Here is a 21941-nt window from a genome sequence, read left to right on the forward strand (position 1 = left end):
CCTTAATCCTATTTGCACACGGGCCCCCCAAGTACATTTGCATGGCTCTAGGCTTCAGTTCTGCAATTTGCAGAACTGAATCCATTCATTACTTTCAGCTTACGAGAAATATGCATTTAGTCAAAGCTTAATAAAAAGATGAAAGCTTACTCAATCCATTCAAGGCTTTAAATGCCTCATCCGGATTTCCCCGCAGGCCTCTAGTTTCGAAATGCTGCAAACTGCAGCATTTCGAAATTAGAGGCCTTCGAGAAAATCTGATTGAAGCATTTAACGCCTTGAATGGATTGAGTAAGCTAAAAGCTAATAGCATCTTCCATTTGCTGGGACTACACACGAGGGATCATAAATTCAAGTTGAGGAGGATGGTGGGAGTAATACTCTTGATCTGATTATCGGTAGTGATTCTTCATGCATTATGAATCTGAAGATAAAGGAATCACTAGGTGGCAGTGATCACAGTGTGCTGATTTTTTTTTTACTTAATTACACAAAGATGTAATTACCATCAGGAGTAAAGGGAAGGGTTTTTGCTTTCTTAAAGGTGACTATGGTGGTCTGAGACAGTATTTAAATTCTATGCAATGCGACCAACTGATGACGTTAAAAACAGCAAATTCTAAATGGGAAGTATTCAAAGAATTAATCTTGAAAGCCACTATGCTTTTCATACCAACTAAGGAATATTGTTCAAGGTTTAGGCCTAAATGGATGTCAAATAAACTACTGAGACTCATGGCAGAGAATAAAAATGCATGTTATGCATATAAATTATCAGGAGACACAGAGCCTATGGTAGATATAAGCTATATATGCCAGTCAATAATCAAGTCAGCGTAATCAAGCAATGGCAGATTACAAGAAATCTTTAGCAAAGGATGGAAAGAACAACATCAAAGACTTCTTTACTTAAGTAAATTCTAGGAGGAAGGGGAGTAATCAGATTTTACCACTTGATATCAATGGTTCAATTGTTCGACTGTTGATGACAAACTGAATGAGTATTTTGCATCTACACTCACACATGAGGAATTCTATAGAGAGGTGGAGGCCAGATGTTTATCAAACTATCAGGGAGCTAAATGACTCTGTAATAACAGAGAGGAACATGGAGGAGAAATTGTTGAAGTGGATGAGATCTATCCAGTTATAAGAAGTAAGCAAAACATTAGTCATAATTATGAGAGCTTCGTTGGACTCGAGGGAGGTCCCCATGGCTGGAGATGTACAAATCTGATCCCAATTCACAAAGGAGGATCAAAGGGTGCCACTAGTAATTACAGACCTGTTAGTTTAAATTCCGTTCCATGGAAATTAATGGAGGCACTGGTTAAAGAAATACTGTTCAAAGTTTAGGCTTAAATGGATGGCAGATGAACTAATGAGACTCGTGGCAAAGAAGAAAAATGCATGGGATGCATATAACTTATCAGGTGAAACAGAAGATATATATGCTAGTCTGTAATCAAGTCACAAAGGAGGTTAGTCAAGCAAAGAAAGATTATGAGAAATCTTTGCAAAGGATGCAAACAAAACCAGCAAAGACTTCTTTACTTATGTAAACTCTAGAAGGAAGGGGATGAATCAGATTGGTCCACTTGATATAGACGGTTCAATTGTTGATGAACCCGCTGAGGTACATGACAAACTGAATAAGTATTTTGCATCTATATTCACAAATGAAGACGTCTTTAGAGGAGGCCAGAGGCCAAACTCTAGAAGGAAGCTAGAGTTTGATAATTTAATATAACTGGATGGGATCTATCCAGTTATATTAAAGGAGGCAGCAAAGGAAGTAAGCAAAGCCTTAACCATAATCATGAAAGCTTCCTTGGACTGAAGAGAGAACCCCATTGGACTGGAGATGTCAAAATGTGTCCCCAATTCACAAGGGGGATCAAAGGGTGACACAAGTAATTACAGATCTGTTAGTTTAACTTTTGTCCAGGGGAAAATAATGGAGTCACTGGTTAAAGCATTGCAGAATCATCTAGACAAGACAGCAGTAATAATTCAGACACAGCATGGGTTTGCCAAGGGGAAGTCTTGTCTGACCAATCTGATTGGATACTATGATGTGGTCACAAAGGAACTGAATGCAAAAAATAATTTTGATATCATACTTAGATTTCAGGAAAACTTTTGATACTGTTGCACATCGAAGACTGCTGTATGAATTGGAGCAGTATGGCATTAAGGGCAAGTTGCTGCAATGGATAAAAGGGGGGTTGAATGGGAGAAGATAGAGTGGTAATCAGTGAGTACTGCTCTATGTGGACTAATGTTATTAGTGTTGTACCTCAGGGTTCGGTGTTGGGCCCACTGTTGTTTTGTATATTTATCAATGATATTGATCAAGCTATATCAAGGTTAATGTAAGTTTGCAGACAATTCGAAGGTTGGCAGGGTTGTAAATAATAGTAATGATAGTATACTACTGCAACAGGATCTAGAAATGTTGAGCAGATGGGCTGAGAGGTGTCAACTGAAGTTTAACATTGACAAATATAAAATATTGCATATGGCTAGCAGTAACCACAGAGCAATGTACCAACTGTGTGGTACTACACTCAGGGCAGTAGAGAATGAAAAGGACCTAAGGGTAATTGTACAGTCAGATATGAAGTTTTTTGAACAGTGCAGACAGACTGTAAGAGAAGCTCATGGTGTCCTGCTGCTCCTTCCCACCTGGCTACGGAGGCGCCTGCCCCAGCAGGGATAAGGAGGTGATTGTACCCTTGTATAAGGAAATGGTCACACCATACCTTGAGTATTGCATACAGGTCTGGTGGCCTCATTTTAGGAAGGATGTAGAGCTGCGGGAACAAGTACAGAGAAGGGAAATGAGAATAATGAGTAGAATGGCAACAAAAAGTTGCTCTTACCAAGAAAGACTTTAAGTTGTGCAAATTGCAGAGTCTGGAGACTAGGAACCTGCGAAGGGATCTAATTGAGGTGTGTAAGGCCTTGAAAGGTTTGAGTAAGCTCAATGCTGATGGGATTCTCCCTCTTGCTCAGATTACTCACCTGAGGGGACATAAATTCAAACTGAGGAAAGACGTGTAGATATTTGCCTTTAGCCAGCGGGTAGTAGATAGTTGGAACAAACTTCAATCTGTAGTAGTGGAGGTTGAAAACTTAAATAAGTTCAAGGCAGAACTAGACAAGCATTTGGAGTGAATGGAGGGGTGAAGTGGGAAGGGTTTTTTGAAATGGGAAGGGAGTGAGGGATTTTTTTTTTTTTTTTTGGCTGATGCTATATAAGCTTGCTTTCTTGCATCATACGGCTCTACAAAAAATACATTCGAATTTGGTTATAACGAGCACGGAAATAATGAGATCACGACTGTAATGAGCAAAAAGCCATAATGATTTTAATTTACACATATTCCCATACAATCGCTCGGTGTTATAACGAAAGTACTACACGGATATACTGTACAAAATTTGGTAACTATGCAAACATTCTTAGTTGCTAGGGGTTGAAAAAACTCAATTCTTGGAATAGACAAAAATGAAAAGGGCGACTCAGTTTTAATGACCACCCGCATTGCATCAGATTAGCGGCCAGTTTATGACCTTGTTCTTTCAGGGACGGGGACTATACAATAGTGCATTGGCATTCTGCTTGTCACATTATCCTATTTACAGATTGTCTTTTATTCACTGAACCTTAAATTTATTTCTAAGAATTTTGTATGCATTTCGAGATTTCTAAGAATTTTGTATGCATTTCAGGATTTCTATGAACTTTGTATGCATTTTTGGACTTCTAAGAACTTTGTATGCAGATCACTTTACTGTCATTTAAATAAAATCAGTTAGAAACTAACCCTTCCTTTGGAAACACATCTACTAACAAAAGAAAGTGTCTCTCGATTTGTGAAAAAGTCGAAATTATTCGTGAGTTAGAACGTGGTGCAAAAAATGTTGAAGTGTGTAAAAAGTTTTTGTCCTCTTCAACAGTAATGGCATTGTGGAAGAATAAACATGTTTACATAACGGCACTGGTAAAGAACATAACTGATAAAAAAAAAAAATGCAAGGTTACAAATGCCAATGAAGCATTGCTTCAATGGTTCACTACACAAAGAAGTGCTGGATTTTCAATAGACGATCTGATCTTGGAGGCCCAAGCAGAAAAATTTGCTAAACAATTTGGACACAACGATTTTGTATGTAACAACAATTGGCTGGATTGATTTAAAAAGCATATTAATACAAATAATATGTAGGTGTATACTAATACTGTATTAATTTTTCTCTCTAATATTTCTTTTGTTTTTTGAATCCATCTTTTAATCAAGTTATTGAAAAAAAAATAAAATAAAAATAGGAGGCAGATCCTATATCTCATCACAGATATAACTGAGTAACGGTTATAACAAGGAAATTTTGTCAGTCCCTTGATTCTCGTTATAACCAAGTTTGACTGTATGTTTCTTTCTTAAAATATGTCCAATATTGTTATTGTAACCTTTGGTCCTTTCAGCAGTGAACCTTTTGCTAGGGAGGTCAACTCTGAGTTAATGGGTTGTTGCAGTGTAAAAATGAAAACTTTTGTACATGAATACTTTTAAATATAAATTTTTTGTTGGGTTGACTTAATTACTCAATGTTAGAATAAAATTATTTTAAAAAATGAAATCACAGAAAAAAATTGTCGTAATTTTTCCTATGTTAACATTAGCAGAGACATACGATGCAAGAAAGCAAGCTTATACAGCATTAGCCAAAAAATACCCTTCCCATTTCAACCATCCATTCACTCCAAGCTAGTTGTGCCTTGAATTTATTTAAGCTGTCAACTTCCACAATGAGAGATAGAAGTTTGTTCCAGCAATCAACCACCAGCTGGCTAAAGGCAAATTTCTGTACATCTGTTCTACAACTGTCTTTCCTCGATTTGAATTTATGTTCCCTCAGATGACTAATCTGAGCAAGAGGAATAATCCCATCAGCATTGAGCTTGCTCAAACCATTCAAAGCTTTATACACCTCAATCTGATCACGTCACATGCCTAGTCTCCAGATGTTGCAATTTTCAGAACTTAAGCCTTTCTTCATAAGAGCAACCCTTTTATTCATTTTGCCAATCTTGTTGCCCTTCTCTGCACTCATTCAAGTAGCTCTATATCCTTCCTAAAATGAGGCCTCCAGACCTGTATGCAGTACTCAAAATGTGGCCTGACCATTGCCTTATACAAAGGGATAATCATCTCCTTATCCCTGCTGGAAAAATTCCTGTATATCATTGACAAGACACCATGAGCTACTCTTGCAGACTGTCTGCACTGCTCAGAAAACTTCATATCTGGCTGCACAATTGCCCCCAGGTCCTTTTCATTCTCTACCATTACACTGAGTGTAGTAATTCTGTAACTCTGATATGTAACTCTGAGGTTGCTGCTATCTATATGCAGGTACTTTACATTTGTCAATGTTAAACTTCAGTTGCTTCTTCTCAGCCCACCTGCTAAACTTTTCTAGATCCTGTTGCAGTAGTGTATCATACTTACTATCATTAACAACCGTGCCATCTTCTTATCATCTGCAAACTTGGACATTAACCTGATATACCTTCATCAATATCATTAATAAATACATAAACCAACAATGGATCCAACACCGAATCCTGGGAGACTCAACTAATAACATTAGTCCATGAAGAACAGTGTCCATTGATTACCACTCTGTCTCCTCTCACTCAACCATCCCTTTATCCATAGCAGCAATTTGCCCTTAATGCCACTGCTCTATTTGTACAGTAGTCTTCTATGTACAACAATATCAAAAGCGTTCCTGAAATCCAAGTATATGATATCAAAATTATTTTTTGCATGCAGTTCCTTTTTGACCACATCATAATATGCAATCAAATTTGTCAGACAAGACTTCCCCTTAACAAACCCATGCTGTGTCCAAACTATAACTGCAGTCTTGTCTAGGTGATCCTGCAGTGCTTCTTAGAATTAGTAGAGGCATATGATGCAAGAAAGCAAGCTTATATAGTATCAACAAAAAAAAAAAAAAAAAAAAAAACTTCACCCATCCATACAGTCAAGGAATTTTTGTCTTGTTCTCTGAATTTATTCAAACCATCCACTTCCACATCAGATGGAAGCCTGTTCCAACAAATCAACCAACTACTGGCTAAAGGCAAACTGCAATTGCCCTTCCTTAACTTGAATTTGTATCCACGCTCAATGTGTATTGTCTCAGTAAGAAGAATACTATCAATTCAGCTTACTCAATCCACCAAGGCAATCTAAGACCTGCAGGGCAGTTTTCATTAGGTTTATTATTATATAGCTTTATATACCGAAAGTCAAACAGGTATTCCCACCTGGGATGAGATGGAATATCTTTAAATTTTGTAGCATAGTCACATAGCAAGCATTTTCATCTAAGGTGCAGTGGAGGTTCATTTGCTCAATATACAGACTGTGGACTGGAGATGTTCTGACGGCTCCCGTTGAATGGTATTCAGACGAAACAAGGAACTGTTTCTTGCAGAGTGATAAAGGTGATCTGTAATCTAAATGGGACCAAATCAAGGTTTTATAAAGTTGTAAGAGTGAGTGTCTATGGACACCCCAGGAGTTAGCGGAGACAGCTCTTAAGATGTTTAGTTTCTTTAAACAAGCCATTCTAAGGTAGTCTATGTGATTGGAAAAATTAAGTTTATTTTCTAGATATAAACCCAATAAACGAAAATCGTTGGTAAGAGGAATCAGGTTGTTTTTTAAATATATTTCAGGATCTGGATGTAGTTTGCTTTTACAGAAATGAATTGTAGTTGATTTATTTTCTGCTAAAGAATATCTATTCCATCGCGCCCACAATTCTATTCTGGCTACGGATAGCTGAAGTTGCCTTTTAAAGGCATTCATCGTTTGTGACTGACAAGAGATAATGAGGTCATCGGCAAACATGTATAATTCAACTGTTTTTGGTATGTCTTGTCATATTTGTAATTCTTATTGTGAATAATGTTGCACTTAGGATGGAACCCTGCAGTACACCCTCCTCTTGTTCAAATGATTTAGACAAACTGTTCATATATCTGACCTGAAACATTCTGTGGCGCAGGAAGTTTTTTATAAATTGGGGTAATTGCCCCCTCAGACCAAAAGAACGAAGGTCCTGGAGGTCATTATATCTCCAAGTGGTATTGAAGGCTTTCTCAATGTTAAGATTAACCATAACCAGATGTTAACTCCTTACGAAAGCATTGCGGATGTTTGCTTCTATTTTGATCATCGTGTCTAAGGTTGGGCAATTCTTCCGAAACCCATACTGGTTTCGGTTTAACAGATTGTTCATTTCTAGAAACCATGTTAGCTGCCTGTGAACCATCATTTTTTCTAAGATTTTGCCTAAACAGCTACTCAGTGAAACTGGCCTGTAATTATGCAGGATGGTATGATCATTCCCTGGCTTCAGAAATGCTAGTACAATTGAGTGACACCAGAATTTCAGATGTACATTTTCTAAAAATATTCAGTTGTAGAAATTCAACAGGGAGTTTATTGCTTTGTTATTTAGTTTTTTTAACATTACATAACAGACTCCATCTGGACCATAACAGACATCCAGTACTGCTGGATAAAACATCCGGCAGTACTGGATGTTTTATTGAGATACTCTAAAAGTTCTGTTAATGTAAATAGTTGATTATACAGGTGTGATACCACGGTGGAGAAGTTTATTTTATGTTTTTCTTAATTTAATGTAGGATGACTGAATTTTTTGAAAGGTTTGGCTGAATGTAGGCACTGCTGATATACTGGAAAATGATTTGGCTAGTGCATTGGCTATTTCTGTTGGCGCAGACAACTCCTGTCCTTTCCAGTTTAGGATTGAGGCTGGGGACTGCACGTATTTACCATTAAATGCTTGGATTTTCTTCCACATGAGGCTGTTGTCCATGTCCTTTTTAATGGCAGAAGTAAAACTTATCCAGGCATCTTTCTTTACTTTTCTTCTTATTTGGCAGAACTTGGCCTTGAGTCTTTTAAAGTTAATAAGATTACCAGTTATAGAGAATTTTCGAAATAAACTCCAAGCTCTATTTTTTTCCTGTTTAGCTTGTGTGCTAAACAGGAAATTCCATCAGTAACTGCTGTGTTTGCATTTCCCAATCACAGATTTAGGTATTGCAGAAGTAGCAGCTTGTAATATCTGGCTGATTACATGATTGGTGACATTATCTATGGCTGAGACTGAATTATATCATCATCAAACTGAATTAGAGAGGCATATTCATGCCAGAGTGCCCTACGGAATTTTTCAGTTGCACTGCAATGGGGACGAGTTTACTTGTGTTTGAATCTTATAAAGGATTGGTAGATTGAGTGACACCTGAGTGATCTGATAGTGAATGTTCACTGTTTAGTGGGTTATCAAGAACTGACCACTCCGTATAGGCATATATGGAGGGAGAACAGATTGAGAGATCTATTGCAGTGATGGATCCTGTAGAAAAACGGATATAGGTAGCGCCAGTGTTTAACAAGGTAAGATGATGAGTATCAAGCAGGGATTCTATTAACTTGCCACTTTTGTCTATTGTTGGAGATCCCCCAATAGTGGATGAGCGTTGAAGTCCCCGAATAAGCAGAAGGGAGATGATAGCTGATCTATTAGACTTTCTAAAAGTCGTCTGAGGTGAAAGAGAATTTTGGAGGGAGATATACATAGAAGCTATTGTGACAGTGATACCAACTACAATGCAAACTGCCACTACTTCAAAAGTAATCTGAAGAGAAACATGTTTGGATGGAATATTGTTTCTGACAATAATTTCCACCCCTCCATGAGCTAGCATATCAATACTCTTATCTCGTCTAAAGATAGCATAATTTTTAACAGTAGGACACACTCGAAAATTTAAAAGAGTTTATTGTAAGGCTATGGCAGCTGGTTCATACCAATCGATAAGATCCTGCAAATCATCTTTTGTATTCCGGAAGCCTCTACAATTCCACTGAAGGATTTTTTTTTTCCATTATGTGATTTTATGGGTTGTTTTTGCTTCTGACTGCATTTTAGTTGTAGTTCTTGTATCAATTTATTTTTATTTTGTCTTTCTTAGGAAAGACAGGGCAGGTCACATTCATCTCATTGGTTGCATGTAGTTCTAAAATGCCATCATCTGAATCATGATGTTCATCAATGCCCATTCCAGTGGAGAGTGGTGATTGCTGTTTCATGGTTTTTGTTACTTTTGGTTTTATTGTTGAGGAATGGTAATTGGGGAATTACTAGCTTGTTTGTTCTGTAGAATGCTGTTTTGAAATTGAGAGCGACAAACATGCCCAATTCGCAATAGTTATATTCGGAGGAACTGATACTTCAGTTTGGATCCCTACAGACTGGAAATGTGTAGTTGTTGTGGCATATGTGCGCTTTGTCTCTGTTTTGATTATCTATCTTCCAGCTTCTGTCTTTGTCACTTTGTTTTCCTTGCTTCCATAGTTCACATGTTTTTGAAAAAGTCGGATGGTTACCCTTACAGTTCGGGCAATGCGGAGTGATAATGGTGCATTCAGATTGGTTACGTTCCTTTGAACACAGTTAAGACATATTGCCTCACCTCGATATGCAGTTTGTGAGTGTCCATATTTTTGACATTAGTATCACCTGATGGGATTCGAAATGTATGGTCGGATACAGCAATGTAGGTAGCCTGCTTTTACAGATATTGGTAAGTTAGGAGTGCTAAAAGTAAGAACTATACTCCTGGTTGGAACCAGAGTACCATCTTTTTGGGTCTTGATTCTCCTTGCTTGGATGACCTTTCGATTCGATCATGTAATTCTTGGACAATTTCCTCCTCTGATACAAGTAATAAGTCCCATTCTGTTATTACTCCCTTTGAGGAGTTTAAGGTGGCATGGGGAGTAACTTTTATTGGGTGTCCTCCAACGGTTGCGAGCTTTAATAGCTTCACAGAATGTTGAGGTTAGGGTGATCATCTCTACCAGATGATCACCCGACTGAATATTATTATAATAATAATAATAATAATAAAAAATCAGTTAGGTGAACCAGCAACAGAATCAATGCATTTCTGCACTAGGAAGGGTGATAATTTGCTCAGAGGCTGATCTGATAGTGAATGTAAGATGAAGAAAGCTGGTATCTCCTCTTGGGGGGTTGTTTTCAACCCTCTTCAGTTGAGAATATTCATTATTGGTATCATTTGTCACTAGTTTTGAGCTCAATGGCTCTAAAGGTGGATACATTTTGTTATCCATCTTCGCTCCTTTTAGCCCTGAGAGAGTGGATTTCTTCTCCCATGCTGGGGCTGGTAACCTGGCTGGTAAAAAAAAGAAAGGTGGTTTTCTTTTCTGAAACTTAGTTACAGTTCGTAAGACTAATTTTACTATTACTTAATGAAAACGTAAAGAAACTTTAACAAATGAACAAAACTGTAACTTCGTGAAAAACACTCTAGATATCACTGAGAATCGCTTGATCACTATAACACTTGGCACCCGGGTCCATGAAAGGCCTGAAGAATTCAAAGAGATGTTTGTGTACTACTGTGTCAAAGCGTTTATCGGGGCTGTTTTGCAAGGATATGGGTCAGTAATCAGACACAACACATTCACCTTTTTTTTTTGTAAACTGGAAGTATGTTGACCTATAATACAACTGTCAGCTTTTAAATAAATATGTTGAATGTTTCAACATATTTATTTGAAACATACACCGATGATCCAAAACATTATGACCATCTATGACCATCCATAATATGATGTTGGTTCTCCATGTGCAGCCAAAATAGCTCGAACCCGGCGAGACATGGACACTACAAGATTTCTAAATGTCTCTTGTGGTATCTGGTACCAACACGTAACCAGCAGATCCTTTAACTCCTGTAAAGTCCATGGTTGAGGCGCCGCAGATAGGAGTTGCCGTCCAACACAAACCACAGATGGTTTTTTTTTTTTTTTGTTAGTTGTTGGCGCATCGGCTTCTGTGGCCATAATGCACCTCCCAAAGTTTTTGCACTATACTGATCCAAGCCCGAGGCGGGATTCGAACCCACAACCTTTGGGTTGCCAGGCAGACACTTTACCCACCTGGCTAGCCCGGTCAGCAAACCACAGATGCTTGATGGGATGGATGTCTGTGGAATTTGGAGGCCAGGGCAATACCTGGAAGTCTTCCTCACGTTCCACGAACCAGTCTCTAACAATCTGGTGGTGTGGCATGGCGCATTATCCTGCTGAAAGATGGCACTGCCAGAGGGGAAGACCGTTGCCATGAAAGAGTGTACCTGATCAGCAATGATGTTTAGGTAGGTGGTAGACATCAGAGTGCTCAGCAGATGGATGACTGGCCCCAGGGTATCACAGCAGAACATTGCCCAAAGCATGACACCACCGCCACTGGCTTGTTTTCATCCTGGTGCATCCAGGCGCCATCACTTCCCCAGGTAAATAATGCACATGTACCCGGCCATCCATGTGGTGTAACAGGAAACGTGATTCATCAGACCAGACGCTCCTGGACCTTGAGCAATTCTTCCAATTGCTCGAGGTCCAGTTTCAATGCTTGCGTGCCCATTGTAGGCACTGTCGCTGGTGAACCGTGGTTAGCATGGGTACTCAGAGCAACCTGCTACTGCACAGCCCCATTTTCAGCAGGGTTTGTTATGTTTGTTTGTTTGTTAGTTATTTGGTTTTTAGGAGCATTAGCAACTAAGGCCATATTGCTCCGGGATATGCGGTGGTCATTCCCTGACCTTTCCGCATCCTCCGTATTTGGTGGTGACGGGCTCGAACCCCGGTCTAATCAAGAAGCGTGTGCTACACACTGCTGCTCCTTCCCACCTGGCTATGGAGGCGCCTTTCAGCAGGGTTTGATGTGCTTTGTGTTGTGACACATTACTCCCATCACCAGCAATTCAATTAACGGCGAGTTGCGCCACAGTCACCCTTCTGTTGCCACGTACCATCCAGGAGAGCCTTTGCTGACCTCGAGCATCAATGAGCCATCGTCGTTCAACACATCACAGGCAGTTTGTGGGTTTTCACTTCTCAGACCACTTTCAGTAGGTACTAACCACGGCTGACCATGAGCACTCCACCAGCCGTGCTGTTTCAGATACGCTCTGACCCAGTCGTCTGGCCATTACAATTTGGCCTTTGTCAAACTCGCTTAAGTCCGCTGCCTTTCCCATCTGAAGAACAAGAGTAACACTGATTAACAGAGCTCAGTAGCAGGTGTTTTTTATACCATGTCCTGACCCACGCACACACCATAGTTAACCTGCAGTTGCTTCGATTTGCATAACGACTCGCTGGTCATAATGTTTTGGCTCATCAGTGTATGTTCTATGTTTCAACTATAGAAACTCCTTAAAGTGTTTTGGATACTTACCCAGCCTGAGAGATAAGTTGAAGATATGATGAGTTTCAGATTGGTGGCAGTCTTTTTCCAAAATATAGCAGGTATGTTATCAGAACCTCTAGTGTAGTCATTTTTCTTCTTTTCAGTGCCGACTTTGAATCATAATCTGTGATAAAGAGGTTGATGAGGATACCATCTTTAACTGAGGTAGTCAGGAAATGAGGTAGATCTAAATTTATTTTTAGTTTGAATTCTGGAAAAATTTTTGGCAAACTCTTGAGCAATACTGAATTTGTCAGATAAGAGGATTTCATTTGAGTTATGGGGTTACAACTTGCTACTGGTTTTATTCTTGTGCTTCATGAAATTCCAGAATAGTTAAATCTCTGTGAGTAAGTAGAATATCACTATCCTGCTATTCTGAACTGACTCTGTATACATTTTGTAAGATTTTAATATGAGCATTTTACTTCTTTGAAGTTGACTGAATATTTCACAGTATCCACTGTCACCTGTTTGCTTATACTTGTTCCTACAAAACTCTTTAGATTTAATTTTATTTATTAATCAGGGCCTATCTTTGGAGTATTTTGGTCCTAGGCAAAATATTTTGAAGGGCCCCTGCACCCTACTTTAATAATAAAAAATAATAATAATAACACTATAATCCAAAATGAGGATTACGGTCAATATAAAAATGTAAGGCAAATAAATTTGCATATATTTCTAAGAGTAAAAATTAAGAATATAACACACAACACATGTATTCGAATAAAGCATTTATTTTTGGTATGAAAATCAGGTACAAGTATCAATATAAATACCATAATAATTTTATTTGCATTTTTATAAGGAACACGAGAGCTCATGTTTGTCATTGAGCTACTGGAAATCATTGATTTTAGCTGTGTCAATTGCCATTTACAGGCACCGCAAAGTACGGGCCCTAGGCACATGCCTAGGCCTAAGACAGACCCTCTTATTAATTCACTGTTATACCAGTGCAGGTAGGCAGAGCATTCCGTCAGATGAGAATGAGGAACAATGTTCGATATAAATGAGTGGACACAGTTGAACAGGTTATTGGGGAGCACACTGATGTCATCGACAGCGCCAAAGAGCTGCTTGTCCATATTGATGAGAGCTAGGTTGAGCAGAGGCTAGTCAGCCATTTTTAAATTGAACTGTGAAGAATGGGAGCTGCATTTGAAGTTATGAGAAATCAAAGTGATATCAAAAGTGACTGGCGAATAATCTGAGTGGAATATAAGACTGTCTTTGCAAACCTCTATCTGAGTAGAGGTGAATAAAAATTGAAGGTAGGCACTAGTTGGAAATTTCCCGCACAAAAGGTATGTGATAAAGAATACAAGGCGTATTATTATAATGATGTTTTCCTATTTAATATGTTTTTTAAATATAGAAATTCTTTATTTTTATATTAAAAAAAAATAAAACAATATAAACATTTCGGTAATCGAACAAGTTAGTGCATAGCATCATTTTAGTTCGTAGTAAACGCATAATTTTTTACATCTCATATTGTGAATGCCTTCAAACACCAGAGGTATTAGAACCTATAGTACTTAGCACTTTGATTGGGTTGGAGGTTGAGAATATGAAAGAAGATATTTGTTGACATTATACTTGAACTTCTGTAGACTGTAATTTTCAGGAAAAATGTATGAAGGAAGGTTGTTCCCGAAAACAACAATTGAATGAATAAATGAGGAAGATGAAAAGTTGGTTCTGTGAGTTTCAAGTTGGACTGTAAATAAATGTTGGCTGGTGGTGGCACATGTTCTGACTGTTTTGAAAGAAAGAGCGGGAATTATAGAAGCCAATTCAGAAGAACAGTGCCCATGGAAGTATCTGTAGAAAAGGCATGCAGCAGAAACAGGACAACTATGAAACAGAGTGGAGAGACTTAGAGATGAGTCATTAATTAACCTAACTGCCCTCTTCTGAATGGAATCAAGAATCCTGAGAGAGGTTTTGGGGGCACCACCCCAGATGTGGGAACAATATTCAATGGCAGGGCGGATTTGCGATTTATACAGAGTGAGCAGCTGTTTGGAAGAAAAGTAATGCCGAGAGAAAAAGAGAAAACCAAGTTTTTTAGATGCAGAGGAAGCAATATTTGTAATGTGCTTGAGCCAAGGGAGATTAGAAGTCAGGGTAATCCCCAAAAGAGATATAACGACTTGCCTAGAAATCGGATTGCAACCAAAGATAAGCATAGGAGCAGAAGAATCCTTTTTGCGAGATATAAGATAAGACTGAGTTTTAGAAGGATTGAAATCAACTAACTTATCTTTGCCCCACTGGAGAATTACCTGGAGAGAGGCATTTAAGGAATTGGTAGCAGATATTCGAGAAATTGAAGCTGATTGAGCAGGGCAAGATTTCTCAAAATGGAAAGTGGAATGCAATGTGCTATCATTGGCAAAACAATGGATAGGGTTTCTAGTCAAAAAGTGGAAGAAGGTCATTAATATACAAGAGTGGAGGGAAAGTGGAGTCAGTGAGCGGTCAGAGAGAAAACTGGATAACCAAATACAAAAAACAATTAGCAAATCATAAGATGGAAGCTTGTTTAGAAGACCTTTATGCCAAACACAATCAAAAGCCTTTAAGATGTCAAGAGCAACTCCTTGTTTTACTGAACTTTTCCATTGAATTTGTACATAGATGGGTGTTACCCATAATATAACCAGTGAATCAACACTAACAGACTCCATACTGCTGATCATTGATCAGATGGAAGGTTTCTAGAGAGTTAAAGAGCAGACAGTTAAATGATTTCTCCATTACTTTGGAAAGAGTAGAAGTAATTGCAATGGGACGATAACTGGATGGGAGGGATTTGTCATCCTTTTTAGGAACTGGCTGGATATGAGTAAATTTCCAAGAAGGAAAAACATCTTTGGAATAAGAAAGTGAAAAAAGGAACCAAAGAACAGGAGTAAGCTCAGGAGCACGGGTTTTGAGAACAAGGGGAGAAATACCATCAGGATCTGGAGCTTTCTTAGCATCAAGATTTGTCAAAATCCTTCTGACATTCTATTGAATGAAGACCACAGGAGGCATTGAATGCACCACCATTGGGAATGGCTGGGGAGTGTTTTACCAAGATTATTAATACACGAGTTGGAAGAAAAATGGGATGCTAGCTGGTCAGCTTGATCCTTGGCTGAAGTGACAATAGAACCATCTGGTTTTGACAGAGGTGAGAGCCGAGATGGGCAAAGGTTGCGACCAATAGTTGGGCAAGAGACCAGAATGTGTGGCTACCACTGGGGTAAGAAGTAAGTTTTCTACTCTTAGCCTGTTCAAAATCTAGTTTGGACTGATTAATAACTGCTTTAAAACTACTGCGAGCTTTAGTGTAGGCAGAAAATAAAACTGAAGAATTGGAAACAAGCCAATTACAATATACAACATTCTTCTCATGAACAGCCTTAACACATTTATTTTACTTTGACAATTCATGGTGTATTCGATAGTAAGAAAGGGTGGGGGGAGGACATGCTGTATGAAGTAATTAAATTTTTTGTATATGACATACACATGGTAAGAATATACCCAGATCCTTGACATAATGTGGCCTCGACAATGCCCACCCCCCTGCACACACACACACACAACTCAAACTCCCTCCAGTCACTATCTGACAGAGTAGAGGCAACAAGATTATACACTAGCTGATCCGGAAGCCTCCTAGAGAGTTACCAATAGGTTCGGTCCGGTGTACTAACTAGTGGCCAGCCTGCGAACACCGTTTTAGAGCTGTACCCTCGAAATGTAAGGAAGTTTGGATCTCGCCATGATGTCCATCAACATCAGTCATACTGCATGATGGAAGAGATGGGGAAGGGTTGACCATAACTTAGCTCTGGAGACTAAACATGGGTTCCACCGCTTCAATCCTCCAATAAGCAAAGTGGTGGTACTTCACTGGCTGACGAGTCACCTACCAACTTCCCTGGTAACACAGAGGGCACCACACCGCTGTTGTTGTTGTTTTGGTTTTTAGGAGCATTAGCAACTAAGGCCATATTGCTCCGGGATATGTGGTGGCCATTCCCTGACCTTTCCGCATCTTTCGTATTTGGTGGTGACGGGCTCGAACCCTGGTCTAATCAAGAAACATGTGATACGCAATACTGCTCCTTCCCACCTGGCTACGGAGGCGCACATCACACCGCAACCCCTGCTTACGTTGTTTCACACCTGGGTGGTCACCCACAATGTGCTTGCGCATGGGAGTTATACCCAGGATTACTAACAGTCCCAGCATCATGAAGGTGCAAGGAGAGGATTTGGCTGCCACAATCCATCTGGACTTCACCGAAATTGGGTCCACTTGACTTCAGTGCCACCCAAATATCAGTTCCATCAGCATTTTAGACTGCCAGATAGCAAGTACGGCTTGTCTGGCATATCTGAGAGAATGTCTGCGGCAAAGTTAAGGACCAAATTCTGGCGGATACCACCACCAATGGTTAAGTGTTGCCTATTCGAGAATCTACTGCCGAAGGTAGTTAAATATCAAGGATACTCATTGTGACGGCATTCACAATATGAGATATAATAAAAACAATGCAATTTCATCTACTTTTGTGATTTTCTATGAACTAAAATGATAATACACACTAGCAATTGTTTGATGAGTGAATTTTCCATAGTCAGAGGCTTTCAGTGCTAAAACCTTTTATTAAAAATATTTTGTTATAATGGAAGTGGCATATTGCAATTGTTTTCATCAATATCCATAACTGGATACGTCGACAATGTTAATTTCTGATAGTTGTGAACAGTTCTGAATTACATAGAGGATTGTTGTTCCGTCCTATTATAATTGTGACCTTTTTTATGTATGTTGAAACTCCAAAGGAGCTCCTTTTTACAACTTGGTAATGAGTTCAATGAACAAAATGTTAAGCAATTAGAAATCCTCAGTTTAAAAAATGTTTCTCATAGGTAGAGTAAAATATTTATAAATTCTGAAATAGTACTTAAAAATGATCTTTAACTTATGTATGTGTATCTTTTCATTTTTATTTGTGTAGTTAAATTTCATACACTTAAGATCATTTTCACTTCTAAGAAGTTCTAAACCTCCACTCCCTTGGAAAACTTCTTCTGGTTCTACTGTAACTATAAAAATTAGAAGGCTTAAACACTCTCTCTGCAATAGACTGCTTTATGAGAGAAAATGCTTTGAGATAGCTTTGAATATCACTATGATCACTCACTTGACACTTAGGTATACCCCTCTTGGGGAACATGATCATACTCATATTATATCAGAAACCAGGTGCAGTATACCAAGGTTACACTATAATGTAATTAGGCCATTCTCTATTGTCACTCTTATTTACTTTTGATATGCCATTAATAAAACTTTTGTAAGAAACATCCAAAAAGCACAAAAACAGACATATTTTCAGTTAAAACTTATCAGAATTTCTTCAGTTACATACGTTCTCCATCAGCTTCTCCTGGTGCCCTATAGCGATGCATCCTGACAACATGATCTGAGATTTCACGGTCACTCTCTGGATCCATCTGCACATAATTAAAATATAACAAAATAAAACATAACAGGTCACTTCAGTTCAAATGAACAATGATTTAAAATCATGGTATGTATTCTACTTTGAATTTCTATAAAATAAAAAAAGGGTAGTCAATAATCTAACAAGAAATTGAACATTACACCTGTATAACTATTATAACTATTACATTTTCTGTATCCCCCCCCCCCAACAGCTAGTGGTTAATCCAGAAAACAATAGTTCTTTGGTGGTGGTGGTAGTGGTAGTAGTAGTAGCGGCATGTGATGCAAGAAAGCAAGTGTATGAGCTTATGCAGCATCAGCCCCAAAAAAAAAAAAAAAAAAAAAAAAAAAATCACACCATTCCCTCCAAATGCCTGTCCAGTTCCTCCTTAAATTTATTCAACCTATCAACTTCCACAACGATAGATGGAAGTTTGTTCCAGCAATTAACCACCCGCTGGCTATAGGCAAATTTCCACACATCTATTCTACAGCTGTCTTTCCTCAATTTCAATGTATGCCCCCTTAGGTTTGTAATCTGAACAAGTGGAAGGATGCCATCAGAATTCAGCATGCTCAACCCATTCAAGGCCTTATACATCTCAATCAGATCACCTCGCAGGTGTCTAGTCTCCAGCCACTGCAATTTGCAGAACTTAAGCCTCTCTTGGTAAGAGGATCCCTTCATTCCCCTCACCAATCTTGTTGCCCTTCTCTGTACACGCTCAAGCAAATCGATATCCTTCCTAAAATGAAGCCTCCAGACCTGTACACAGTACTCAAGGTGTGGCCTGACCATTGCCTCATACAGAGGGACAATCACCTCCTTTTCCCTGCTAGCAAAATTCCTATATATCATTGACAAAACCCCATGACCTGCCCTGGCAGCCTGTCTGCATTGCTCAGAAAACTTCATATCTGACTGCACAATTACTCCCAGGCCTTTTTCATTTTCTACCACCTTAAGTGTAGTACCACACAGTTGGTACTTTTCTCTCGGGTTACTTCTACCCATATGTAGTACTTTGCATTTGTCAAGGTTAAACTTCAGTTGCCACTTCTTAGCCCATCTGCCCAAATTATCTAGATCCTGTTGCAGTAGCACACTGCCATTACTGTCATTAACCACCCTGCCAACCTTTGTATCATCTGCAAACTTCAACACTAAGCCTGATATACCTTCATCAATATCATTGATAAATATACAAAACAACAGTGGACCCAACACCATTAGTTATCATCATTAGGCCACAAAAGTTCTATAGATAAGCTATGAACTGTTGCAATAACATGTAATATAACAGTGCTTCCCAACCATTTTCACGCCACGGCACACTTGGGAACTTATAATTTTTGTACAGCACACAGAAATAAACTGGAGCAGATTTTGGGGTGTCCGTAAGGACTTTGTGAAAAAATGTATTACATTTGTTACATTATATGTAATTATGATAAGAAAAGTAAAATATAAATACTATGGAAGATATTAAATATTTAATATTCAATTCCTATAAAACTTCAAAATAAAATCTTTTCAAATTTTTGAAATCACGAAAAATAACTTTTTGAAATTCATATTACATCATTCTATAATCTGTAAATGATCCAGCAACAGGTTTTCAATTAAAAAAAAAAAATACTGATACCAGAGTAACAACATTACAGATCGTTCTGTGAAGTAACAAAATGCAAAGAATAGTAAAAAAAAATAAATCTACAGCAATGAGTAACATTATTATCAAAACTGGACAACCTTTTGACTATAGCAGACATCAAGGATCATTCAACATTTGTGAACAGAGGCAGACTGTCAAAAATTCTTACCGGGGAAAACTTTTAGTGGCCTCACAACAGTGTTTATGGCCATGTAATTGCACATCGGTCTCCAGCCTCTGGATCACCAGGGTTTCCCCGGTAAGTTTTATGGCCAGTCCGCCTCTGTTTGTAAATGGTCCATCCTGTGTAAACTAATGAAAACTGGAATAACAAATTTACTTCCATTTTCAGCCTTTCTATCACAGGTTAAAAAAGATGCTTGAATGGGTGAATTTTTTTCATGCTCTGTTCTGAGAAACTCGAAAATGTAAAATCACTACACTTGACAATGCAGAATCACAAAATAGTACATGATAAGAGCTGCAGAACTTTCTTTCTGTGCCAATAAAGCAAAATGAAAACATCTGATTGGCTGAATTTTTTGTTTCGTTTCCCCTTAAACTTTGCAACAAATTTTCCCACCCTAAGGGAAAACAGAACAGATACATATAAAATGGTTATAAAATGTATTAAAAGCGGCAAAGTCCAGTCTTGTTCGCTATATAGAAAGAAAGCAATAGACAAGGGTAGAATAGTAGTAGCAATGGCATGTGATGCAAGAAAGCAAGTGTATGAGCTTATGCAGCATCAGCCAAAAAAAAAAAAACACACCATTCCCTCCAAATGCCTGTCCAGTTTCTCCTTAAATTTATTTAACCTGTCAACTTCCACAATGACAGATGGAAGTTTGTTCCAGCAATTAACCACCCGCTGGCTAAAGGCAAATTTCCGCACATCTATTCTACATCTATCTTTTCTCAATTTGAATTTGTGCCCCCTTAGGTTCGTAATCTGAACAAGTGGAAGGATCCCGTCAGTATTCAGCGTGCTCAACCCATTCAAGGCCTTATACACCTCAATCAGATCACCGCGCAGGTGTCTAGTCTCCAGCCACTGCAATTTGCAGAACTTAAGCCTCCCTTGGTAAGAGGATCCCTTCATTCCCCTCACCAATCTTGTTCCCTTCTCTGTACACGCTCAAGTAAATCTACATCCTTCCTAAAATGAGGCCTCCAGACCTGTATGCAGTACTCAAGGCATGGCCTGACCATTGCCTTATACAGAGGGACAATCACCTTCTCCCTGCTAGCAAAATTCCTATATATCATTGACAAAACCCCATGACCTGCCCTGGCAGCCTGTCTGCATTGCTCAGAAAACTTCATATCTGACTGCACAATTACTCCCAGGTCTTTTTCATTTTCTACCACCTTAAGTGTAGTACCACACAGTTGGTACGTTTCTCTGGGGTTACTTCTACCCATATGCAGTACTTTGCATTTGTCAAGGTTAAACTTCAGTTGCCACTTCTTAACCCATCTGCCCAAATTATCTAGATCCTGTTGCAGTAGCACACTGCCATTACTGTCATTAACAACCCTGCCAACCTTTGTATCATCTGCAAACTTCAACATTAAGCCTGATATACCTTCATCAATATCATGTTGAATGTTGTTGTGAAAATAGAAAATGACCTCAAAACCATAAGTTTAATGAAACTGCATGCTTTGGAGTGACATGTTGGACAAACAACTACCGACCAGGCTAGCCGGGTGGGTAAAGCTCCTGCCTGGCAACCCAAAGGTCGCGGGTTCGAATCCCGCCTCGGGCTTGGATCAAAGTACTGAAAAAACCTTGGGAGGTGCATTATGGCCACAGAAGCCGATGCGCCAATTACTACCAAAGAAGAAGAAGAAAGAAGACAAACAACTTGTGTGATCGAAACCCGCTAATTTTGGGATGACTGAAGTAGGCGTTTTACTCTTCCTTGTCATTGTTTAATTCGCTCTCTGAACACCACGAGATAAATGCTAATTACATGATGGGGTCCTCCCACTCATCGGTCACTTACACAGAACGTCATTTCCATATGCAAGGATCATCAGTAATTTAGATGTGTCTCTAGCTAGCATAGTAGCATAGTAATAACTCATTCATAGTCCTTGCCGTTTTTTGCTTAAGATAAGCAAAAAAAAAAAAAAAAAAATCTAAGGCACTAAAACAACACCACTGGCCATAGCTAGACTGTTATGTGACAAATTTGTGTATTGTAAAATAAAACATATTGCCCAGCAACAACAATCAGTGTACCCACACACACACACACAAAAAATGTAAAATAAATCAACACTATAATAAAATCAGATGTAATGTACACACTATGTATGTGTATATTTGGCACTGGTTTTGCTGAATA

The 21941-nt window shown here is 38.7% G+C and overlaps 1 protein-coding gene across 2 annotated transcripts in view; it reads right to left on the bottom strand.

Moving 5' to 3' along the window:
- Nucleotides 1-21941, bottom strand: part of Mcm3 (minichromosome maintenance 3) — a 180250-nt gene that overhangs the window by 62516 nt on the left and 95793 nt on the right. For both annotated transcript variants that reach the window (XM_090385070.1, XM_090385069.1), the window contains exon 12: nucleotides 17853-17937. In XM_090385070.1, coding sequence (XP_090241196.1) covers nucleotides 17853-17937 — 85 coding nt within the window. The remainder of the gene's footprint in view (nucleotides 1-17852; nucleotides 17938-21941) is intronic.

The sequence above is a fragment of the Mastigoproctus giganteus genome, chromosome 11 (genome assembly GCF_048544385.1).
Source record: "Mastigoproctus giganteus isolate SK-2022 chromosome 11, ASM4854438v1, whole genome shotgun sequence".
NCBI classification, from domain to species: domain Eukaryota; kingdom Metazoa; phylum Arthropoda; class Arachnida; order Uropygi; family Thelyphonidae; genus Mastigoproctus; species Mastigoproctus giganteus.